This window comes from Ictidomys tridecemlineatus, chromosome 15 (assembly GCF_052094955.1).
Source record: "Ictidomys tridecemlineatus isolate mIctTri1 chromosome 15, mIctTri1.hap1, whole genome shotgun sequence".
Taxonomy (NCBI): Eukaryota; Metazoa; Chordata; class Mammalia; order Rodentia; family Sciuridae; genus Ictidomys; species Ictidomys tridecemlineatus.
The window spans coordinates 45,618,200-45,639,621 of NC_135491.1; the positions used below are offsets into that span (position 1 = coordinate 45,618,200).

General features: G+C 38.8%; 1 protein-coding gene and 1 non-coding gene across 2 annotated transcripts in view; both read left to right on the top strand.

Moving 5' to 3' along the window:
• The first annotated feature begins 207 nt into the window (after nucleotides 1–207).
• Sntb2 (syntrophin beta 2) overlaps nucleotides 208–21,422 on the top strand; it is a 90,504-nt gene continuing 69,289 nt past the window's right edge. Inside the window, exon 1 of the mRNA XM_078032592.1 lies at nucleotides 208–844. Coding sequence (XP_077888718.1) covers nucleotides 265–844 — 580 coding nt within the window. The 5' untranslated portion in view covers nucleotides 208–264. The remainder of the gene's footprint in view (nucleotides 845–21,422) is intronic.
• On the top strand, nucleotides 14,024–14,130 carry LOC120888168 (U6 spliceosomal RNA). Its single transcript, XR_005731674.1, has one exon. It is a non-coding gene; the product is annotated as a U6 spliceosomal RNA (small nuclear RNA).

Consider the following 21,422-nt stretch of genomic DNA (forward strand, 5'->3'; position numbering starts at 1 on the left):
CAAACAGCCCTTTTGGTAAAGGTCAGGAGTTTGGGGGTATGTGGGGAACAAACGAAGGGAGAAGGTGAGAACACCATCGCGCTGGGGACGTGAAGGCGAGAGAGACCGGACAACTTCTTTACCTCCCGGAAGCTGCAGCACCGGCCTCTCCGCGTCCCTCCGGAAGGTGGGCGTGGCCCTCATGAATAGTGAATCGCCGCGGGGGAGGGGCTGGGCCCGCCCCCTCGGGCGGTAAGGGGGAAGCGCGGAGGCTGCCTGACTAGAATGAGGGTAGCTCCGGCGACTGAGGCGGCGGGAGCGGGGCCGGCCATGGCGGTGTGGACACGGGCCACTAAAGCGGGGCTGGTGGAGCTGCTCCTGAGAGAGCGCTGGGTCCGAGTGGTGGCGGAGCTGAGCGGGGAGTGTCTGAGCTTGACGGGCGACGCCGCGTCAGCCGAGTCGGAGCCCACTCTGGGGCCGGCGGCGGCCGCCTTCAACGGCCTCCCGAACGGCGGCGGCGCCGGCGACTCGCTACCTGGGAGCCCTAGTCGCGGCCTGGGGCCCCCGAGCCCGCCCGCGCCGCCTCGGGGCCCCACGGGAGAGGCGGGCGCGTCGCCGCCAGTGCGCCGGGTGCGGGTGGTGAAGCAAGAGGCGGGCGGCCTGGGCATCAGCATCAAGGGCGGCCGCGAGAACCGGATGCCGATTCTCATCTCCAAGATCTTCCCGGGACTGGCGGCCGACCAGAGCCGGGCGCTGCAGCTGGGCGACGCCATCCTGTCGGTGAATGGCACGGACCTGCGCCAGGCCACCCACGACCAGGCCGTGCAGGCGCTGAAGCGCGCGGGCAAGGAGGTGCTGCTCGAGGGTGAGCGGGGCCGGGCTGGCGGGCGGCGGCGACGGCCTAGGCTCACCCGCGCGCACTTTGTTTCTGCTATCTTTTGCGGGGCGAACCGGTTCCCTCCGCCCCTCACTGCAACCCCCCCTTTTCTGGGTCTCTGAGTATGGAAAAACTGATGCTCCTTGCAGGAAAAGTTGGGCAGCCTTAGCCTAAGTGTGGCTTGCTGCCCCCGAGGAACTCGACTGAGATTTAGCAAAGAGCAGCAGCTTGTGAAGCTCCCCCCTCTGCACGATAAGCTGACACTAAGAACTAGGAGGAGGCCGATCGGCTCCAGTTCTGTAGTTCTCCTTTTGCTTGCTAAGAAATGCCGGGTTGGCTCTTTTCTTCACTCCATTCTGGCTTCTCAGGCGGGCGGGTCTATTAAAAAGAAAGAAAGAAAGAAAGCGAGCCATCCACTCCGATGCCACCGGTATGCTTGGGTAAACCATCAAAGTGCTGGTTAATTTATGGGAATTTAACCCATCATTGGCTCTCAACAATAACTAAAGGAGATCATAGCACTTCATTGAAGCCAGAGAGCTGAAACAGCAAGTTTGTGTGGTTAATGAGCCTTGTTTAACAGTGGAGGCTCACGTGTTTGAAAGTTTACTGCCAACTAGAGTTTTGCCCCTTTTGCAAGAGACTGGTGCCAGCTTCCTACCGCTGACAGGCATGCTGCTTCAAGACTAGGAGACGTTTCATAAGAAACTTGAAATGGTACATCACAAGAAATGTTTGGATAGCCAAGATTATTCTTTACCTTAAAAGTATGTATATGATCTGTGTTCTGGATATTTTATTATGAATTTGTGGGATGAAGCAAAAATAAATCCCATCATCTGGTGCTGGGGATGTGGCTCTGGTACAGCCCTTGCCTAACATGTTTGAGGCCCCTCAAAAAATAAAATTAAAAAATTAACTCTCCTCTCCTCATGGACTCATGCCTGTCATTGGTAATAGAGTAATGAAAATGAAGAGTATGGAAAAACTGATGATTCAAATATTTCACTGGTGATTCAAATATTCTAGAAGCATTTATTGTTGGCTTTGTAAAAGATAATATAAAAGAAGATGCTGTTTCTTCTTGGTCTCTATTTGGAGAAATGATAGAAAAAGTGCAAAATAAGTTAGAGGATTTTGAGTTTTGTAGTGCAAAGTATGTATAAGTGCCAAGGGAATGCAAAGTTAGGAATTAAGTTGGTGGAGATGGGCATACCCAGTGTGGACTTTTTCAAAGATCTGAATCTTGAGCCAGTTCTCCAAGGGAGTGATGGTTAAAGATGGGCAAAGATGAGTCAGAAGAAATTCCTGGCAGGGGAGGGAACTGCTAGGGGACAGGGTTGGGGAGGGAGCAGTCTTCTATAAACTGAGAAGCCAGAAGTCTAACTTGACAAAATATCCCCCCCCCCCCAATTTTAACATAAATCTGCTTGTAAATAATTGGAAAATGTTAATTTGCAAAGAAATTATTTAATGTGCTGCAATTGTGAAATTTCAGTGTCCCAGCTTTACTATATCCTAGTCTACTTATATGTGGAGCTAGACATTGCTCAGAAAGTAGTGTTAATAAAAGGATTAAAGTAACAGATCGTGACTTAATTACAGATTGTGTAAAAAAAAATTCTACTCTAAAACATGTATCCTGAAATTGGTTTAGCTAAACACTTGTTATGAATTCTTCAAGCCAGATTACGAAATTTCATACAACTCATATAGTATTAAATGGATAGACAGTTCAACCCTTCACATCCCATGTAAAAACAAACAAAACCTGGTTTTTGTTTAGATATAATTTGAACCTGGTATGAATACCAGGTGAAATGAAATGAAAACTATGTAATAAATGCTTACTAGTATTCATTAGTCTAAAATAGGCCACATGTGCTTTTAGAAAGGTTTACAGATGACAGCATAATAGCATATTTATTGAATGCCTTTTTACCTAACACATAGGTTCTATTTTCCTATTTTGTATAAGTCAAGCAGTTCTTGTTCTTATAGGTGTGTTAAGTCAGTATGGTGGATTTATGATTTGCATTTTTTAAGTGTAGGGTTATACAAATAAAATTGCTCTCACAAAATCACAGAAAACAGTAATTAATGACCCAAACTTTCAATGTTGAAAGATGTTGTTCTATTCAGGTAGACTACTTTTACAGGATAGAGTCTGGTGACGTACCTTGTAGTTCCAGCTATTCACAAGCCTAAGAGAGGCCAGTCTGGCAAACATAGTGAGATCCTGTTGCCAAAAAAAAAAAAAAAAAAAAAAATTAAGTTTATTCTTAGCCCTTGAAATTTTCACACTATATTGTCCTTTCATTCAATATTTGAAAAAGTTGCCTTAACATAGTACAGTAGCACAGTGATGCTGTTTTTGTGGTGTGGGCAGGGAATTTCAAGCACATTCTTTCCACCTCCCAAGTGAAGGAAAGCTAGTTTCTGGTTGCCTGAGGTTACTGAACCTAGCTAAAGGGTTCTTTTTTGTCTCAGGAATTTTTAGGGATTGTTCGTTCATTTATTCATTTACTTGACTCTTTCCTCTTATTCCTCTAAGGGGAAAGGATTAGTAGTGATTTTGTTTTCTAATTTGCATCTTCTGTCCAAGGAAAGCATTCTAGCAAAGGAATGGTACAGTCAATTAGAGACAACATACTTGTCCACACATAAAGATTAATTAAAGGTAGAATACATTTTTGGTATTCCAAAAAGTTTATAATAAACTTTTTAAAAAAAACCATAATTTAATTAATTCACCTTTTATATGGTGCTGAGGATTGAACTCAGTGCCTCACATATGCCAGGCAAGTGCTCTACCACTGAGCCACATCCTCAGCCCTATAATAAACTTTATTATTAGCTTACTGTGAGCCAGAAGCACTTGAGGACACTCAATTCCTGCTCTCAGTAAGTTATTCAGAGAGAGGTGTAAAAGTTTGGGTAAACAGTATGACTGTGGCAGTGTAAGGGAATGCAGAGTGATGAAGGATGAAAACAGAACTCTTTTTTTTTTTTTTTGTACCAGGGATTGAACCCAGAGATGCTTAATCACTAAACCACATTCCCAGCCCTTTGTAAAATTTTATTTAGAGACAAGGTCTTGCTGAGGTGCTTAGGGCCTTGCTAAATTGCTGAGGCTGGCTTTGAACTTGAAATCCTGCCTCAGCTTCCCAAAATGCTGGGATTACAGATGTGCCCTAGCACACCTGGAAAATCTGAACTTTTTTTTTTTTTTTTTAATAAAACAATTGCTCTTTATTTTTTATTTTTAGCTGTAGATGGACACATATCTTTGTTTTTTTTTATATTTTTGTTGGGGGGGCATTATTGATGGATTACAGAGAAATTCATAGACCCTTTATTCATGAAGGAGAAGAGCTACATGAATCCAAGAAGGAAATTTCTAGCCTGAGTTTCTCCTCCTTGCCAATATTTGCATTTTGGGCCAGACCATTCTCTTATAGTGGCTTGTCCTTTGCAAATAGGATGTTTAGCAGCAAATCAACTTTAATTATGAGCCAGAGCACTTCAACATACTTGATTCCTACCCTCAATAAGCTTTGAGTTGACAGAAGTAGAGCAAAGGGCTAAAGTACTGTTAAAGTTAGTAGTCTGGAGAGAGCCCAGCATAAAAGAGAGAGAAGTCTACATGGGTCCCTAAGGGGAATCAGAGATTGAGAATGCTCAGGAAAAGGTTAAATTGAGCCTTCCCTAAGAAGAGAGAGCTGTCTGTCACCAGTAAGACACTGAAGTACCAGATATTAAGAAGTTTTTCTGGTCCGGCACAGTGACACATGCCTGCAATTCCAGTGACTGAGGAGGCTGAGGCAGGAAGAGCACAGTTTGAGGTCAGCTTCAGCAACTTAGCAAGACCTTGTCTCAAAAAATAAAAAGCTCAGTGGTAAAGCACCCCTGAGTTCAATTCTCAGTACCAAAAAAATTAAATAAACAAACAAAAAGAAGTTATGCTGCCAATAGCCCACTAAGAGTATGGTATAAGCAAGGACTTGTGGTCAGACTTGGGTTTGTTTCTGGTTAGTGGTTTGTAATTCCTAGTCAAATTACTTCATCTTGTTACACCTTTGTTTCCTCATCTGTAAAACCAGGGTGGTAATAATACCTTTCTCTAAGAGTTGTTATTCATTTGACGATTTATGTGTTCAGTGCTTTTATTAGGCCCTGGAAATACAGCATGAACAATAATAGCAAAATGTCTGAAGAAGGCAGGACTTGGTCATGAAGGTATGCTGTGAATTAACAAATACACTCTAAACCAGGAGAGCAAGTTGTTAAAACCCAAGACTTCATTTTACCAGGAAAAAAAAAATGTATATGTTAAGAATTGTTTTAGATGAATGAGTTAAGAATGAGTTTGAGTTTCTTGGATGCTGACAACGTTTTCTAATTTTGTGTTCCTGTTTTTCTTCTCTCTCTTGGATAGGGTAATGTTTTGTCCTTAAAATTTCGTTTAGTTTCCTTTTTATCTGATTTTTCCTCTTCCTTTACACTTAGTACTCAAAACCATAAGACTTGCTATTAAGTGTGTACTTGTAGTTGTAGCTAGTGACTGTTAGCATTGATATAAAGGTATGCAGATTAGAAAGCCTTTGTATTAATAATGCAGATTTTATATTAATAATTCTGTATTAATAATGCAGGCTCAGTGGGGATAACTCTATTCACCTGTCAGGTACTATATATTGAATTTGCTGATTCCTTTACACTAGATTAAGGTTTATCCAGAAAGCTTCTAGAATTTATTTATTTATTTTTGAGAGAGAATTTTTTAATATTTATTTTTCTTTTTCTTTTTTTTTTTTAATTTTTTAATGTAGATTAGTTGATCCATTCTAACAATCTCAATCTTTTTTTTTTTTTTAGAGAGAGGAGAGAGAGAGAGAGAGAGAGAGAGAGAGAGAGAGAGAGAATTTTTGATGTTTTATTATTTAGTTCTCGGCGGACACAACATCTTTGTTGGTATGTGGTGCTGAGGATCGAACCCGGGCCGCACGCATGTCAGGCGAGCGCGCTACCGCTTGACCCACATCCCCAGCCCCTAATATTTATTTTTCAGTTTTCAGTGGTCACAACATCTTTATTTTATTTTTATGTGGTGCTCAGGATTGAACCCAGTGTCCCGTGCATGCCAGGCAAGTGCATTACTGCTTGAGCCACATCCCCAGGTCCTAGAATTTATATTTTTAAGGCTGTGAAATTAACTAAACTTGAATTAGGCTACACAATAAAAAGGTTCCAGGGGAGGTTAGGGAAGATGGTTTATTTAAAGTGTACAGTTAGTAAGGTTTGATATTTGAGAAAAAAAAAATATTTTTGAAGCAATTCTCACTGGAATAGTGTTGAAAAATCACTTTTGATTGCCAGAATATTTTTTTTAAAAAATACTATTATCAACTCTGCTGAAAAGAAAATGGTTAAATGTATGGATGAAATAGACTGGTATGAAATTTAACCTCAGAATTGAAAATAAATTTTTGTATCTAAAATTATTTGAAATTTTGAGCGTCACATTTAATAAAGCCTTTTTTTGTGTTATAAGTCCCTGACTTATAACAAATGCCACTGACTTGGGCTGGGGATGTGGCTCAAGCAGTAGCGCGCTTGCCTGGCATGCGTGCGGCTTGGGTTCGATCCCCAGCACCACATTCAAAACAAAGATGTTGTGTCCGCCGAAAAACTAAAAAATAAATATTAAATATTCTCTCTCTCTCTCTCTCTCTCTCTCAAAAAAAAAAATGCCACTGACTTTTTTTAATATTTATTTATTTATTTATTTTTTAGAGAGAGAGTGAGAAAGAGAATTTTTAATATTTGTTTTTTAGTTCTCAGCAGACACAACATCTTTGTTGGTATGTGGTGCTGAGGATCGAACCCGGGCCGCACGCGTGCCAGGCGAGCGCGCTACCGCTTGAGCCACATCCCCAGCCCCTAATATTTATTTTTTAATTTTAAGTGGACACAATATCTTTATTTCATTTTTAAGTGGTGCTGAGGATCGAACCCAGTGCCTCACGTGTGCTAGGTGAGCGAGTTCTACCACTGAGCCCCAGCCTCAGCCCTGCCACTGACATTTTTAGGCTCCTAAATTAAAGTCGGTTTGGATTCCCACACGGTTGATTTCTTTATTGCATATTAGAAAAATTGAGAGTCCCCTAGGAAGAACATTTTACATTTTTTTTTAGGGAGAGGGAGTACTAGAGATTTAACTCAGGGCCTTGCACATGTACTGTACCACTGAGCTATAGCCCCAGCCCCTATATTTTCTTTGATATTTTGCATGTTTATTCATTAGTTATTGCTTTTTTAAAAACATTTATTTTTTAGTTGTAGATGGACACAATACCTTTATTTATTTATTTTTATGTGGTGCTGAGGATCAAACCCAGGGCATCACATGAGCTAGGTGAGCACTCTACCACTGAGCCACAACCCCAGCCCATATTAGTTATCTCTTAAAGAACTACTAAAGTAAAAGGATGTTTGTTTTTCTGTACTTCTTTCTTTCTTTCTTTCTTTTTTTAATTAGCCTTACTTTGTTTCATTTGGATAATTAGGCATACTTATGTGTGAAGCTGCCATTGTGGCCTGATTATTTCTTAAAGAGAATCCCTTCCTTTTATGTTAAAATATGCTCTCCAAATTATCACCAAAATATCAGAAGTCAATTGATTCTAATACAGAGTGGTTACAAAAATTCGAAGAGCATTTTTAGGAATCATAACCAGGCTTTAATTTAGATCTCAACTGATTTTTCTTTTTTACTTTTTTTTTTTTTGTTATTGTTGTTCCAGGGATTGAATTCGGGGACACTCAACTACTGAGCCACATCCCCAGCCCAATTTTGTATTTTAGAGAGAGGATCTCACTGAGTTGCTTAGTGCCTTGCTTTGGCTGAGGCTGGCTTTGAACTCGAGATCTCAGCCACCTGAGCTGCTGGGATTACAGGTGAGCACCGTGCCCGGCTTCTCTTGAATTTTTTTTTTTTTTTAAGAGGAGAGATTGTAATGTTTCCTTTGGACAAGAAGATATATCTTGCCTATCATTTTAAAAATTGTAAAGCCTACTGCTGGGTGTGATGACACACACCTGGTAATCCCAGAGATTTAGGAAGCTGAGACAAGAAGATTGCAAGCAAGTTCAAAGCCAGCCTCATCAATTAGCAAGATCCTAAGCAATTTAGTGAGACTCTGTCTCTAAATAAAATATTTAGAGATGTGGCTCAGTAGTTGAGCACCCTTGGATTTAATCCCTGGTACCGCCCAAAAAGTAAAGCCTCATTTTACCAATGAGGAATGAACAGCCAGAGATGTTAATTTAATTAAGATTACCTAACAAGCTGGGCACTGGGGCACACGCCTGTACTTCCATTAATTTGGAGGTTGAGACAGGAGGATCACAAGTTTGAAGTCTGGGGCTGGGGATGTGGCTCAAGCGGTAGCGCGCTCGCCTGGCATGCGTGCGGCCCGGGTTCGATCCTCAGCACCACATACCAACAAAGATGTTGTGTCCGCCGAGAACTAAAAAAAAAAAATAAATATTAAAAAATTCTCTCTCTCTCCTCTCTCACTCTCTCTTTAAAAAAAAAAAACAAAAACAAGTTTGAAGTCAACTTAGCAAGATCCAGTCTCAAAATAAAAATAAAAATGACTGGGGATGTAATTCAGTGGTAAAGTGACCATGAGTTCAGTCTCCAGTACCCCCTCCCCCCAAAAAAAATTACATAATGAACTGGTGTAGAGCTTGGTCTAATACCTAGTCCATTGCTTTCTGCCCTGTACAGTGGCACCCACATCTACAACCACACAGCCAGATGTGCTGTGAGATCAATGCAAAAGAAGGTAAAGACAGTTCCTGGCCTCAGAGAACTTAGAGTGAAACTGGGGAGAGAAGACTAGCACCTAGAGAATAATTGCTAAAATGTGTAGTACTCACTCTGTGGAGGTCTCTGAAGGAAATGATCAATTGAGGAATTGAAGAGTTGAGGAAGTTTTGACTTGAGGCTTGAGGGACAAACTGCTTTTCTCTAGATTGAAGTCAGTCCAAGCAAGTTTATGGGATAGCCTGAGCAAAAGTCAAAATTAGTATGACATATGATAAGGAAATGAAGTGATGGGCTAATTGGTATGGACTTAGGGGAAGAAAGTAAGGTTGGATAGATTGAAGCTAGATTAATACAATACTTTGAAGGCCAGCCAGAATTTGGACCTTTTTCATTTGTCAGTCAGTATTAAGTATCAACTGCAAACAAGCTATTGTGGTAGATGCTGAGAATTTCAAATTGGGAGTAATCTCTGACTTTTAAGTGGTAAGAAACCAATTATAGTAGGTTGAAGTAAGTGCATTAATACAGGTGAGAACACATTGTCTGGGAAACAGAGGTAGATGTCCAATGAGAGAACATGTTGAAAGTAAGACAGTGATAAGTCACTGTTCAGAGAAGTAAAGCAGAGAAGGCAGAAAAGTGGGCAGAGGCCAGATCATCCAGTGCTATACAGTGTTAAGCAGTGGTCTCTAATACAGTTTTTTTTTTTAAACGGATTTTTAAAATTTTATTTATTTATATGTGGTGCTGAGGATTGAACCCAAGGCCTCACATATGCCAGGCAAGTGCTCTACCACTGAGCCACAACTCCAGCCCCTCTAATACAGTTTATATACATTTTTTTGCAAGTTGACAAAAAGAAGAAACTGGACTTCATTAATATTTACTGCACTGGCTCTCTCAGCCTCATAGGTGGTACCATTACAAATTCAGTGTAAAAGGTTTTGTTTCAAGGGAAGAGTGGATGTTTCACAAAACAGAAGAGCTGATAGTGATAATGTTAATAATTTGCCTGCTATTGTGGTATTGCAGTTTATATGGATTACTTGACCCTACTTGAGTGGACTTAAGTTATTATCTGCTTTTTGCTCAGTTAATCTTCACAAAATGAATGTGTGGCTTACTGATTTACACACACATAAACATACAAACATAGATTAAAGATAAGTCTCACACTGCAAATAATAACAAAATGATAGAGCTGTCTTTTGCCCCCCTAATGAGAGCTCTTTAACACATTTTAAGGTAATTATATCTGTTGGGAAGTCAATCTGAAGAATGAAATTGTCAAGAAGACTATTTGAAATATAGATATATATGCATATTATGTCATTAATAATGAACTTCATTCTAAGAATATTTTGCATTTTGAGTCATACAGTACTAATGTTAAATGGCTTAATCAGGGGTATATTTGTGTACTTATTTCATCTCTATCTCTTTCTTGATTTCTACATTTATATATGTTTTATAATATCTGTGCATTAATAGATATTTAATCATTGAAAATATACTCAAATTTTTACTGATGGCTTTACTGTCAAAAAGGTATAGGCCTACAGAGTGCTGTCAAAGTGCTTTAGATGAGAAAGTGTAAAAAGTGGACTATGACTAATGGAGTATGGAGCTCAAGACATGAGATAAGGGAAAGCAGTTAGGATGCTATTGCAATGTCATGAGAGTGAGACTGGCTGGGATACTGTGAGGATGAAAAAATATTAAAGAGAAACAAGAAGTCTAAATGTTTGTGATCTTAAGGAGAAAAAGAAGTAGAGGGTAAGTCTTGGACTTCTGGCTTGGGAAACTGGATAATTATGAGACCAGAATGAACAGGAAGGAACTAGTTTGGGGTGAAGATAAGAGGTTTGGTTTTAGGCATGTTGAATTTGTGTTACTTGTGTGATATCGTGGTGGAAAAGGCCAGTAGCTGGTTGGAAGTATAATTCTGTAATTGAGAAAAATGTCAGAGAGCTATAGCGAAGATTTATGAGATGTCAGGATACAGGTAGCAAGTGAAGCCATGAAGTGTGAAGTCATGAGATAATAATGAAAAAGAGAAGTAGGGCCAGGTTGCAATCCTGTAGAATCTCCACTTGTGGGTTTTTGTTTGTTTGTTTTTTGTTGTTGTTTTTCTTTTTAGTTACATGTGACAGTAGAATTTACTTTGATACATTTATACAAGCATGGAATATATCTTATTCTAATTAGGATCCCACTTTTGTGGATATATATGATGTTATAATTATTGTTTTTATTTTAAATTTTTATTAGTTATTGATGGACCTTTATTCATTTATTTGTTTATATGTGGTGCTGAGAATAGAACCCAGTGCCTCACCCATGCTAGGCAAGCGTGCTACCACTGAGCCACAACCCCAGCCCCTGGATGTACATGATATTGAGATTCACTGTGGTGTATTCATATATGTACATAGGAAAGTTTTGTCAGATTCATTCCAGTGTCTTGTATTCCTATCCCCTCTCCCTTTCCTTTGTTTTTTGTCTAATCCATTGAACTTTTATTCCACACCCCTTATTGTAGGATAGCATCTACATATCAGAGAGAACATTTGACCTTTGGCAGAACCCTTACATTTAAAGCCAGATTAAAGGGAGAGGAATGTAGAAAGGTAAAGCCCAGGAGGTAGGAGGAAGTTTGGGAGAAACTGATACAGTGATGGTTTAACTGGCAAGAGATAGTAAGTTGAGAACTAAATCCCAGCTACCTGGGAGGCTAAGGCAAGAAAATCTTGAGTTTGAGGCCAGTCTGTACAAGATAGCCAGACTGTCTGAAGAAAAAACAAACAAAACAAAACCAGAATCTAGTTACAAAGTCCATTGGATAGGATAATTAGAGAACTAAGATCCTGGGAGTCCTCATAAGTGCTGTTTCAGCAGGGTGCAAACAATGAGTAGAACATTCCTTTAAAAAACTCAGCAAATAGGGGTAGGGGGTGTACCTCAGTGGTAGAATGCTTGCTTAGCATGTGGGAAACTCTTGGTTCAATCCCCAGCACTGCTCAAAAATAAAAAAGCTTAGCAAAAAAGAAAAACAAAAGCAAAAGCCGGTTCTATAGTTGGATAATGTATGGAAGGAAGGTTTACTTTTGTGGTTGTTTGTTTCGTATTCTGTTTTAAGTGGGAAAGAGTTGGGACGTATTTATACAGCAAGGAGAAAAAGCCAACAGAGTAGGAGAGAGGTTGAAGAGATAGAGGGGTGGAGAACTGATGCAATCTGTTTTTGAGCCAGGAAGTGACATGATGGGAACAGAATTTTGGGTTGGCAGCAGTATATGCACTGGATGCAGAGCAAAGACAAAAGACCAAAGGTAGACAAAACTACAGCTGTTGTAGTAAACAGTGATCCAAACCAGAGGTGATAACCATTGGAGAGGGAGAGTGACTCCAGTAGGAACTGAGAGGAAGTTTTTTTGTTTGTTTTTGTTTTTCTAGTTCTTTTAGTTCATAAATGAACTGGAAAGAACAATGCCTTTAAGATGTTTCCTATCTTATTAAATTTGTCGCACTAAACTATGTTGTGAAGGAATTATTCATTAAAAGGCTATTACTGGGCCTGGGGTTATAGCTCGGTGGTAGAGTACTTGCTCAGCACTTGTGAAGCACTGGGTTGAGCCATAGCACTACATATAAATAAATAAATAGTTATTTTGTCCATCTGTTACCTTTAACTCAATTCTGTGATGATGAGTTATTTGGTCCTCATAGATAACAGCCAAACTTCCTTCCTTCCTTCCTTCCTTCCTTCCTTCCTTCCTTCCTTCCTTCCTTCCTTCCTTCCTTCCTTCCTTCCTTCCTTTAAATATTTTTTAGTTATAGATGGACACAATACCTTTATCTTATTTATTTTTTGTATGTGGTGCTGAGGATCAAACCCAAGGCCTCATATATGCCAGGCAAGCACTCTCCCACTGAGCCACAGTCCCAGCCCAGGAGCCAGCCTTTTTTCTTAAACCCTATGGCAAACAGGAAGATTTAATCCTAGAACAAAATGGGTGATTCTTGCTAAAGGATGCAGAGTCCACTGGAGACCTTTTCCTGCCTAGAGAGCCTCCTTCCAGGTCCCTATGTACCCAGAGATTTGAGACTTGTGGAAACAGTTCTGTAGCGACAGAGACATTGGTGTAGAAAATTGTTACTTGCCAAGCACAATGGCACACACTTGTAATCCCAGCAGCTCAGGAGGCTAAGACAGGAGAATCTCAAGTTCAAAGCCTGCCTCAACAATTTAGCAAGGTCCTAAGCAACTTAGTGAGACCCTGTGCCAGAATTAAGAATTTTTTAAAAAGCTGGGGATGTGGCTTAGTGGTTAAGTGCCCCTGGGTTCAATTCCTGGTTACCTATCTCTGGAGGTGAAGTGGGGGAAAGAAAACTGAGTCACTGTTTTAAAAGAATAAATGGTAGGATATGGTGGAAGATTGGATATAGAGAAAATTATGGGATTTCTATTCAGGGCAATAAAAATATGATTACCAGTGGAAAAAAATGGAATAATTTGGAGGGTTATACTTAATCATTTAGCTTTGTTATAAAGCACTTAGGTAATGTAACTATATCTGCTGTCTGCAAAGTTTAAGAAGAAAGATTTTAGTTTATAAACACTTTACTACATTTAATCACATGAAATGAGAGCATGGCCTTCTGTTAAAGAGTCTTTTTTTCTAGATTATAAAGAAAGGAGCTTTGAGTTTCTCTGGAGAAATGATGACCTGTTCAGTTGAGTTTAATTTTTTGCCTGGAGTAATAAATATAAATGCATTGATTCCTTCATAAAATATGTTTTTTATTTTGGTATAAAAATTTATGAAATAATTTTGTAAAGGAACAAACTGCCAGTGATTATGGTATCAGTAGACTTGCCTTTTAGAAAAAGTTCAAACTTGGTTTCATTTTCAGTGTCCTAAGACATTACTAGAATGCTTTGACATATAACTAGTTAACAGCTATCTGAGGTGCACAGTTTTTTAAATTATTATTTTGGATTTTCTGCAACATTTTCTTCCTATCATCTTTGGATACTTTCTTATTTTAAAATTTATAATTTTAGAATGCTTTATGAAAAGTAATCTTTTTTTGGGAGGGTGTTACCCAGGGATCAGGGGCACTTGACCACTGAGCCACATCCCTACCCCTATTTTGTATTTTATTAGAGACAGAGTCTCACTGAGTTGCTTAGTGCCTCCCTAAATTGCTGAACTGACTTTGAACTTTCAATCCTCCTGCCTCCGCCTCCCAAGCCACTGGGATTACAGGTGTCTGCCACTATGCCCAGCATGAAAAGTAATCTTTTTTTTCTTTAAATATTATTTTTAGTGCTCGCTTCGGCAGCACATATACTAAAATTGGAATGATACAGAGAAGATTAGTATGGCCTCTGTGCAAGGATGACACGCAGATTCGTAAAGCATTCCATATATTTTTTTTAAAAAACATGGCATATATACACAACGGAATATTACTCAGCAATAAAAGAGAATAAAATCATGGCATTTGCAGGTAAATGGATGGAGTTAGGAAAGATAATGCTAAGTGAAGTTAGCCATTCCCAAAAAAAACAAATGCCAAATGTTTTCTTTGATATAAGGAGGCTAATTTGATTCATAGTGGGATAGGGAGCGGGAGCATGGGAGGAATAGATGAACTCTAGATAGGACAGAGGGGTTGGAGGGAAAGGTTGGGGGTATGGGGTAATTAATGATGTTGGAATGTGATGATCATTATTATCCAAAGTACAGGTATGAAGACATGAATTGGTGTGAATATACTATGTATACAACCAGAGATATGAAAAATTTTGCTCATTATATGTGTAATAAGGATTGTAATGCATTCCGCTGTCATATATATTATTTTTAGTTTGATGGACACAATACCTTTATTTATTTATTTATATGTGGTGCAAGGCAAGCGCTCTGCCACTGAGCCAAAATCTCAGCCCATGAAAAGTAATCCTGATGGTTCAAAGGGAAGAGAATGTTGAGTGGTATATTTTTCAGTTTATCCATCATGTATATAAAATGTTACAATTTATAAAATGGGAGCTTCAATTTTTCATTGAGTTAGATTACAAAAATGTATGGATTTGTTTATTTATAGTAAAAGGAGTTTATCAGCTTCCAAAAATTAAAAAAAAAGAATATACATGTGCTTTATTCAAGGCTCTTTGGGCTTCAATACACAGATTCCTATTCAAAATTCATGGAGTGGGCTGGGGATGTGGCTCGAGCGGTAGCGCGCTGGCCTGGCATGCATGCGATCTGGGTTCAATCCTCAGCACCACATACAAACAAAGATGTTGTGTCTGCCAAAAACTGGAAAAAATTCTCTCTCTCTCTCTCTCTGTCTCTAAAAAAAAAAAAAAAAAAAAAAAAAAGGAAAGCTTACTTTAAAAAAAAAAATTCATGGAGTTATTGTACCCCCAGTCTCAGGACTCCAGAAACAGCTAAGCAGCTGGGCCTCAGAAGTGTCAAACTAAGGGAGTGATGAGCCTCTGCACCCACCATTTACCCTCATCTTAGAGCTTATGTATCTTTTGCAGCAGTTTTGATGTTTCATTTTATGGCTTAGTTTTTTGTTTTTTTTTTTTAAAGAGAGAGTGAGAGAGGAGAGAGAGAGAGAGAATTTTTAATATTTATTTTTTTTTTAGTTCTCGGCGGACACAACATCTTTGTTGGTATGTGGTGCTGAGGATCGAACCCGGGCCGCACGCATGCCAGGCGAGCGCGCTACCGCTTGAGCCACATCCCCAGCCCATGGCTTAGTTTTTAATTCTTTAAATTATGTAGAATTTATTTTATCATATGGTATGCAGTAGAGATTTAAGCTTTATTTATTTTTCCAAATAGATAACTGGTTGTCTCAGCATTATCTGTCAAATAATCCTCTTGCAGAATAACTCAGATAAGATTGATGGTGGCTGCATGAAGTGCTATGTAAAGATTTGAAGCCATCTCTGGGTTTAGTTGGAATGAATGCTGTACTAAGTTATGTCTGCATTGGAGTGGGATACAATACACATGCTGCCTGTTTGTTACCCTAGGAATGACCTGTACTTTCCTCATTAATTTGAAATATACCTTTTTTATACACTTTTTTTTATATTCCTTAGGCTGATGCTTGATTTTCTCTTGTATTCTACTTGAGTGTTTTGTAATATAGCACACTATATATTGTAGCTTTAATGTTTAATATCTGGTCATTGAAGTGTATGATATCAGCCAAGAAATTCTGAAAAATAATGAAACTTTTTTTTTGTTGTTATAGATAGTTCTCCAGATAAATTTTAGGATAATTTAATCATTCTCAAATCCTTTGGGATTTTGGTTAAAATTATATTGAATCCATAATCAATTTGGAGAGCATGATATTGTTGTGATATCTCCTTTTCAGTCATTTCAACCAAAAGTTCTAGATCTGAGTCATCCATGTCACATCATATGGACATCAGTTATTGAATATTCTAATAGGCCAAGCATAGATCAGGAACTTACCTTGGATCTTGAGCCACATGAACTGAAAGTGGGTTTTCTCAAAGGGTAATGAAGCTGATGTTGCCAGAAGGAAAATGGATACGTGGCAGACATAAACAACAGGCATCCATTACATTATTTTAAAAACATTAGAAGATGACATGAGAGATAAGAGACCATATTAGTTGAGAGATTTAGGAATCTTGTAGATAGCTGTAAAAGAAAAACAAGAATAAATTTGTTTGGGTTCAGGGTGCTATTGGAGCTTTTCAAAAACACTTGATGCCAAGTGAATAATAATTATTCTCACCACTTACAGTATTTTGAACATCACTTTTCTATGAATTCCTAGCAACTTTGCAAGTATTAATTATTATTTCATTTTTCTAGCTAGGATAATAAACATATATAGACCGCAGCTCAGGTCTTGAAATTAGAGATAAATTAGGATAAAGAAAAATCTTTTTTTTTTTTTTTTGTACAGAAATGTTTAACCACTGAGCCACATCCCTCTTTTTTATATTTTATTAGAGACAGGATCTTATTGAGTTGCTTAGGGCCTCGCTAAGTTGATGAAGCTGACTTTGAACTCGAACTCCTCCTACCTCAGCCTCCTGAGCTTTTGGGATTATAGACATGTGCCACTATGCCTGGCTAGGATAGAGAAAAATCTTTACCAAAAAAGACATTTATAGGTTTTATTGTTGATTTGGAAAAGGGTCTCACAATGTTGCTGCGTTGCCAGGCTGGTCTGGAACTCATGGGTTTAAAGCGATTCTCCTGTGTCATCCTCCCAAGTAGCTTGGGACTATGAGCATGTGTCACCTCACCCAGCTCATAAAGTTTTTTTTAATTATTAATTAAGAATTATTTGGTTACAGAAGCCCTTAAATTCGTGTATTTATTTATTTATTTATTTATTTGTTTGCTTTGGGGATACTTAGGATTGAACCTAGAGGCACTTTACCACTGAGCTACATTTCCAGCCCTTTTTTATTTAGAGGCAGGATCTTGCTAAGTTGTTTAGGGCTTTACCAAGTTGCTGAGGCTGATCTCAAGCTTGCAATCCTCCTTCTAAGCCTCTCAAGTCATTGGGATTATAGGCACAAACCACTGTGCCCAGCTCCTTTAAATAAATTTAAACATAAATGGAATACATTGTCTCACATAACTTCTGAGATTAAGGCTGGATCTAGATTTAGGTACAGTGGACAGAAGTGGAATGCATTGCCTCATGTAACTCCTGAGACTGGGGATGGATCTAGATTTAGGTGCAGTGGGATCAAAAGGCTCAAATTATCTTGGCCTGCAATAGTTCCTGTTGTGGAGAGTCTAATTCTGTATAGTCAGCTAAAATGATACTGGCAATTCTAGAAATATATTGCCCTAACTTAATAGCACCTGTAAATAAATAATAATAATAAAAATAATAGCACTGTAAAGAAAAAATTTTTCTTCTAGCATCTACTTGCGTCTCAGGGAAGGACTCTGGTCAACTCTGTTTTGCTTACTCCTTGGGTCTATCTCTGTTACCTAGATGATGGAGATGTGGTTTAGGCTTGGATCACGAGCTCACTCCTGATGAGTGAATAGTGGCAGATGCACCAAACTGAAATGTAGAATGGGATCATTGCTAGCAAACTTATTTATACTATAACATTGCAGACATTGAGCGATAGAATTTAAATAATTTTTGTATTTAAATTGTAAGTTATTTATCTATCCATTTATTTATTTGCAGTAGTGGGATTGAACCCAGAGGTATGTTTTACTTCTGTGTTATATCCTCAGCCCTTTTTATTTTTTAATTTTCAGATAGAATCTTGCTCAGGCTGGCCTTGAAGTTAGAATCCTCAACCTCCAGAATAGTTGGGATCACAGGTGTGCACTGCTGCACCTGGCTTAAATTGCAAATTAAAAAAAAAAATTGAAACAATGGAAATAGATAATAATGACCATTGTGATAGCTTACTTGGTTAAAGACTTTATATGCATTAAAACAACTTTTTTTTTTTAATCTCATTTTGGGGCAAATTCTAAATTGCCCATACTGACCTTGAATTTATAATCCTCCTAACTCAATCTCCTGAGTACCTAGGATTACTTACAGTCATGGGCTAATGCACACAATTCATTATCACGACTTTTTTGTTGTTGTTGTTGTTGTTTATACCATCAGTTGAATTCAGGGGCAGTCAACCACTGAGGAACATCCCCAGCCCTATTTTGTATTTTATTTATAGAGACAGGGTCTTACTGAATTGCTTGGCACCTTACAGTTGCTGAAGCTGGCTTTGAACTCTGGATCCTTCTGTCTCAGCCTTACAAGCTGCTAGGATTACAGGTATGCGCCACTGCATCTGGCAACTTTTAACAGATCTGTGAGTCAGGTAACATAATTCTTATTTTATTAGCTTTTGAGACAGGGTCTCACTATGTTGCACAGGCTGGTCCCATATCCTGGGCTCAGGTGATTTTCCTGCCTCAGATTCTCAAGTAGCTGGGACTCTGGGCACATATTCCTACACTGGGCTTCATCCTCATTTTTTTTTTAAATTTTTAGTTATAAAAAGACACAATGCCTTTATTTTTATGTGGTGCTGAGGATTGAACCTACTGCCTCACACATGCTAGGCAAGCGCTCTGCTACTGAGCCACAACCGCAGCCCTTCATCCTTATTTTAAATATGGAGAAATTGAAAAATTAGGGCTGGGGATGTGGCTCAAGCGGTAGCGCGCTCGCCTGGCATGTGCGCGGCGCGGGTTCGATCCTCAGCACCACATACCAACAGGGATGTTGTGTCCGCCGAGAACTAAAAAATAAATATTTTTTAAAAAAAGTTAGAAAGAAAGGGAGAGAGATATTAAATAATTTGCCTAAGGTCATAGCATTTGTAGGTGGTAGAGATAAGATTACTCATCAGATTTCACAGTTTTTGGTATTATCCACTATAAGACTGCCTCTCTGGTGAATCAGTTTGGGTAAAAAAGCTAGCTTGTCTAAAGACTAACAGAATTTATTGTTACAATTGGCTTCATGTTCAGGAAAATTGTCCTGAATTTTTTGTTGTTGCATCTGCCTGGAGGTCATCCAATTAATATTCTCAGTCTTTGTCTCCTCTGGTTTTTCGTGTGAGACACAAAGCTGAAGATGATTAATCAACACATACTGAATACCTATGGGCCCCTACATTTTAGAGGCCTACCTCTGAGCTACATCTACAACCCTTTTAAATTTTTATTTATTTATTGTTTATGGTACTGGGTATTGAACTCAGGGGTACTCGACCACTGAGTCACATCCCCAGTCCTTTTTATATTTTATGTCAACACAGGGTCTCAATAAGTTGCTGAGGCTGGCTTTGAACTTTCGATCCTCCTGCCTCAGCCTCCCAAGTTGCTGGGATTACAGGTGCATGCTACCATTCCTGATTTATTTATTTTTTTTGTTTGTTTGTTTTTTGAGACAATTCCAAGTACTGGGATTATAGGTCTTTACTACCATTCCCAGACATAGTCCCTATTTTTAAGAAGTAACAAAAATGATCTTATAAATACAAATAAACAGCACATAAAGAATTCAAATTATTCTGTACATTACAAGTGATAGATAAATGCAGAGAGAATTTATAATAAAGGATCGAGTGATGTTAGAAATGTATTTTGGGTCTGGTGAGAGAAGACTGGTACATAGAATGCGTAAAAAGTGGAGAAGATGAAAGTATTTCACATGAAGGGAATGGCATGTCCAGAGGACAATGATGGGAACATGAAAATAATATTTGAACTCCAGCAAACACATATATCAAACTGCCTATTATTTATTCTAGACATTTTTTGTTAAATTTTGCATTTTTGGGCATATTCCTTTTTTTTTTTTAGAATTTTTTAATATTTATTTTTTTTTTAGTTCTCGGCGGACACAACATCTTTGTTGGTATGTGGTGCTGAGGATTGAACCCGGGCCGCTCGCATACATGAACGCGCTAGCGCCTGAGCCACATTCCCAGCCCCAGGGCATATTTCTAATGTTATTTTAATTTTGGAAAATGCCAGTGGCAAGCTGGCTCCAGTGGCCCACTTCTGTAATCCCAACTGCTTAGGAGACTGAGACAAGAGGATCCCAAGTTCAAGACCAGCCTCAGCAATATAGCAAGGCACTAAGTAACTGAGACACTGTCTCAAATTTCCAAAAACATGGCAGGGTAGAGGGAGTAGGAATGTAGCTCAATGATAAAGCACTCTTGGGTTCAATCCTTAGTTCCAAATGAATAAGTAAATAAAGCTAGGGGGGCTGGGGATGTAGCTCAGTGGTAGAGTGTTCCTGAATTCAATCCTCAGTATTGGAGGTGGGGGTGGAATTAGCATTCTCCAAACGGTATTCACCTTTACAAATAAATACATGTTAATGATACAAAATGGCAGAGTGCTTACTTAGCATGTGTGAGGCACTTTTTCTAAAATATTTTGTCTTAGGTTTCTCTTGGTTTCTCTGAGGGAAGAGTGAATTGCACCAATCTGTTGTGTTTACTTTGGAAAGGAAGATGAATTTTAATATTTGCTTGAACAAAATATAGAAAGGTAAAGCTGTTGGTGCAAATAATAAAAATTCTAGAGATTTAATTTACTGTTGAAATAACCATTATTGTGGACTCTCCTCATCCTTTCCACTGGTGAGGATGGTAGAGTTACTAGTACTGATTGTGTAGAATTCTGCTTCTTAAATGTTTTTAATTTGCCTTTTCTAAGACATCTTCCCAGTAATTTCTCCCCATTAGTAATAATTTGTTCAACAAGTTTGTTCATACCCTGGGAGCTACAGTCAAGGCAAGAGCTAGGAAATCAATGGCCTGTTATGGTCCAGGAGACAGCAAAAGATCCAGAAACCCACAGGTGACCAAAGTACAGCGATCAGAACAGGCCAAGATTGCCTATCTTCTTCTTCTTCTTCTTTTTTTTAATCTTCAATATCCATTTTTTAATTTTCGGCGGACACAACATCTTTGTATGTGGTGCTGAGGATCGAACCCGGGCCGCATGCATGCCAGGCCAGTGCTTGAGCCACATCCCCAGCCCGAGATGCCTATCTTCTAAGGCAAATAAAAGGACTCTTGAGCAGATCAGACCCAAGGGAATCTCTGATGTCAGAAATGTAACATTCTTTAAGGCTCAATTATTTTTATTTTTTTTTTTTTAAATATTTATTTACTTTTTTTTTTAAATTCTCGGCGGACACAACATC